We start from the raw sequence: 3860 nt of genomic DNA, 5'->3' as shown, positions 1-3860 counted from the left end.
AATGAAGCTGCACTCCAAGGTCTTTTTGTTCAGCAACACTCCCTAGGAACTTACCATTAAGGCCTGCTAAGATTTGCGGTCCTAAAATGCAGCACCTCACATTTATCTGAATTAAACTCCATCTGCCACTTCTCAGCCAATCGCCCATCTGATCACGATCCCATTGTCCACTACACCTTCAATTTTGGTGTCACCTGCAAACTTACTAACTATTCCTCTTATGTTCCTCTTACATCCAAATCATTTATATAAATGATGAAAAGTAGTGGACCCAGCACCGATCCTTGTGGCACTCCACTGGTCACGGTCCTCCAGTCTGAAAAACAACCCTCCACCACCACCCTCTGTCTTCTACCTTTGAGCCAGTTCTCTATCCAAATAGTTAGTTCTCCGTGTAGTCCTTGAGATCTAACCTTGCGAATCAGTCTCCCATGGAGAACCTTGTTGAATGCCTTACTGAAGTCCATGTAGATCACATCTACTTCTCTGCCCTCATCAATCCTCTTTGTTACTTCTTCAAAAAATTCAATCAAGTTTGTGAGACATGATTTCCCACACACAAAGCCATGTTGACTATCCCTAATCAGTCCTTGCCTTTCCAAATACATGTACATCCTGTTCCTCAGGATTCCCTCAACAACTTGCACACCACCGACGTCAGGCTCACCAGTCTATAGTTCTCTAGCTTGTCCTTACCACCTTTCTTAAATACATGATCGCATTTACAGCCCAATATAGATTAGTTAGTACCATTTAATCAGAATGATTATCAATGTACAGAGAAATTCACAATGGATGTAATTCATCTTCACAATTTGCAAAGGATTAATCTGTCAACAGTTAATAGTCATTATAATCAAACTGTGACTTGCGAGAATTCACTCATTCTTCCAAAGCTCTTTTGTTCCCATTTCTTCAGATACAGGCCATATCAAAGAATGAACCGTGTTGCACTTTTTGTCACATGTTGTCCATTGTATTTCCTTCCAATTTGGGCTTGTTATTTTAGGAGTTGACTGAAACAAAGTTGCAGTTTTCTCTTTCTCCTTTTAATCTTTCTCTCCTTCTGAACTGTCTTTCTTTTACATCTATCCCCTTAACCCAATTCCTGGCTTAGGCACTTGTGTGAAAGGGAATTGTTCCTGATAAATTTGAATGACTGAGAAGTGCTAATGTCATTGCTTGTAAAGGTCATAATTAATACCCAAAACAAGAAGTTCACTGTTCTACTCCGAGAGAAATCAGGTTGTAACATGATTTCACCTCCGTCCTGTCATGTCAAAAGGTATAGTGTGGGGACGTGGAGAAATTTATTTACACAGCAAGTTACTGTGTTTAATCACAAATTTCCTTCAAAGACTTAAGGTGCTGGATAATTATATGTACAGAACTACAAATTCTGAATCAATTGTATAAGCAGAAAACAAAGATGGAAAAAGTCTAATTGATGCAATTTTAATAATAAATTAGAAACAAAAGAAGGAGAAAGAGAAATAAAATGAAATGGAAGTAACGGTGGTCATCACACACCTGTAAAAGAGAGAGAGAGAAAATTATTAGTGTGCAGGAACAAATATCATTTTAAAAATGAGGAACACTAATTATCATTAGTATCCATATAGGTTTATGTCTGACAAACACACTGAAACAGACCATTCTACCCAACAGTTCCATGCTGGTTTTTAATATCTATCTAAGCTTTCTCCCATCTAAAGCAAACATAAGTGTCTATTCCCTTCTTCCTTAGATCTTTGTCCAGTTTCCCCTTAATCTGTAATATTCTACAATAAAAGATGTTCTATTCTATTCTATTCACTTCAACTACTCCCTGTAAGAGCAAGTTCCATATTCTCATTAGTCCTTGTGCAAAGACATTTCTTCTTGATTCGCTATTTTCTTCTTAGTAACTGGCTTGTATTACTGGCCTGTTATTTTTCTCTTGCTCTCTATATTCATAACTATTCATAACTCTACAGACCTTTATTAAGTCACCTCTCAACTTTTTTTGCTTAAGAGATATTTTCTCATGTTGTGTCTTAAACTATGTGAATTAAAAGTAAAATACTTGCCAACATGGGAAGTACTGTTATCCATTCCAAACCGCAAGTTCTATAAACTGCTCTAGCAAGAGATATAACACTGGAGGGGTCAAGGTCTGAGGCAGGTAGAAAATGATTATGTTACAATATGTTCCTATTTAAGAATGAGTTCTATTCATTTTACTTCAGATATGAAGGCGCGGTCCAAAAATTAGCAGATTAACCTGTGAAATGTATACACTCAAATTAACACATCGAACACAATACAACATAATTAAAATTTTTTTGAAGTAAAAATAAAAATACTTGTGTTAGTATTAATTTCGCACCCAAGCACACTGAGTGACAGGTGATTTCTAATCTACTGCACTCAACTGATTTGATTAACTAAACCTTTGTTTTAAAAATGAATTTGTCATCGGGTTATGGAGATTGACAGCACAAAGAAAGGTCCTTCAGCCTGTCAGGTCTGCAACAACCACCTATTTATTCAAATCCCACATTCCCACACTTGGTCGGTAGCCTTATATGCTTTGGCATTGAAAGTGCACAACTGAACACTTCTAAATGTTAAGAGGGTTTCTGCTTCTCCCAGCCTTACAGGTAGTGAATTCTAGATTCGCATCACACTCTGGGGGAGAAAAGGTTTGCTCGTAGACTCTCTAAACCTTCTCCTCCTTCCCTTAAATCTATGTCCTCTCCAAATTTGGCCACAGTACACTTGCTTCTTCCTCAAAGTCATTAATGCATATTGGAAACAATCATAGAATTCCTACTGTGTGGAAACAGGACATTCGGCCCATTGCGTTCACATCGATCCTCCAAGCAGCATCCCACCCAGACCCATACCACTACCCTATCCCTGCAACCCTGCATTTCCCAAGGCTAACCCACTGAGCCTGCACATCCCTGGATACAATGGGCTATTTAGCATGGCCAATCCACCTAACCTGCACATCTTTTGGGCTGTGAGAGGAAATCGGAGCACCCAGAGGAAGCCCATGCAGACACAAGGAGAATATGTAAACTCCACACAGACAGTCACCTGAGGTTGGAATCGAACCTGGGTCCCTGATGCTGTGAGGCAGCAGTGCTAGCCACTGAGTCATCCAGTGTCCTTGGCCCAACCATCTTCAGCTGCTTCATCAATGACTTTCCCTCCATCATAAGGTCAGAAGTGGGTATGTTCGCTCATGACTGCACAAAGTTCAGCACCATTTGCAACTCCTCAGATACTGAAGCAGTCCATGTCCAGATGCAACAAGATATGGACACATCCAGGTTTGGGCTGACAGGAAGACTGGAAGTTGGCAAATGTGGTGCCACTGTTTAAGAAGGGCGGTGAGGACAAACCAGGGAACTATAGCCCGGTGAGCCTGACCTCGGTGGTGGGAAAGTTGTTGGATGGAATCCTGAGGGACAGGATGTACATTTATTTGGAAAGGCAAGGACTGATTAGGGATAGTCAACATGGCTTTGTGCATGGGAAATCATGTCTCACAAACTTGATTGAGTTTTTTGAAGAAGTAACAAAGAGGATTGATGAGGGCAGAGCAGTAAATGTGATCTATATGGACTTCAGTAAGGCGTTAGACAAGGTTCCCTATGGACGACTGATTAGCAAGGTTAGATCTCATGGAATACAGGGAGAACTAGCCATTTGGACAGAGGACTGGCTCAAAGGTAGAAGACAGAGGGTGGTGGTGGAGGGTTGTTTTTCAGACTGGAGGCCTGTGACCAGTGGAGTGCCATAAGGATCGGTGCTGGGTCCTCTACTTTTTGTCATTTACATAAATTATTTGGATGTGAGCATAAGAGGTA

The 3860-nt window shown here is 40.3% G+C and overlaps 1 protein-coding gene across 6 annotated transcripts in view; it reads right to left on the bottom strand.

The window, feature by feature from the left end:
- Nucleotides 1–738: 738 nt before the first annotated feature.
- Nucleotides 739–3860, bottom strand: part of minpp1b (multiple inositol-polyphosphate phosphatase 1b) — a 101770-nt gene continuing 98648 nt past the window's right edge. For 2 of the 6 annotated variants that reach the window (XM_043712381.1, XM_043712383.1), the window contains exons 5-6: nucleotides 2070–2155; nucleotides 739–1530 (exon numbers count right to left, since the gene is read on the bottom strand). In XM_043712381.1, coding sequence (XP_043568316.1) covers nucleotides 1456–1530; nucleotides 2070–2155 — 161 coding nt within the window. In that variant the 3' untranslated portion in view covers nucleotides 739–1455. The other 4 variants (XM_043712385.1, XM_043712382.1, XM_043712384.1 and 1 more) reach the window with 3 other exon arrangements.

Source organism: Chiloscyllium plagiosum, chromosome 22, assembly GCF_004010195.1.
Source record: "Chiloscyllium plagiosum isolate BGI_BamShark_2017 chromosome 22, ASM401019v2, whole genome shotgun sequence".
Taxonomy (NCBI): domain Eukaryota; kingdom Metazoa; phylum Chordata; class Chondrichthyes; order Orectolobiformes; family Hemiscylliidae; genus Chiloscyllium; species Chiloscyllium plagiosum.
The sequence above is the reverse complement of the archived record's forward strand: the minus strand, read 5'-3'. Positions and strand labels throughout refer to the sequence as shown.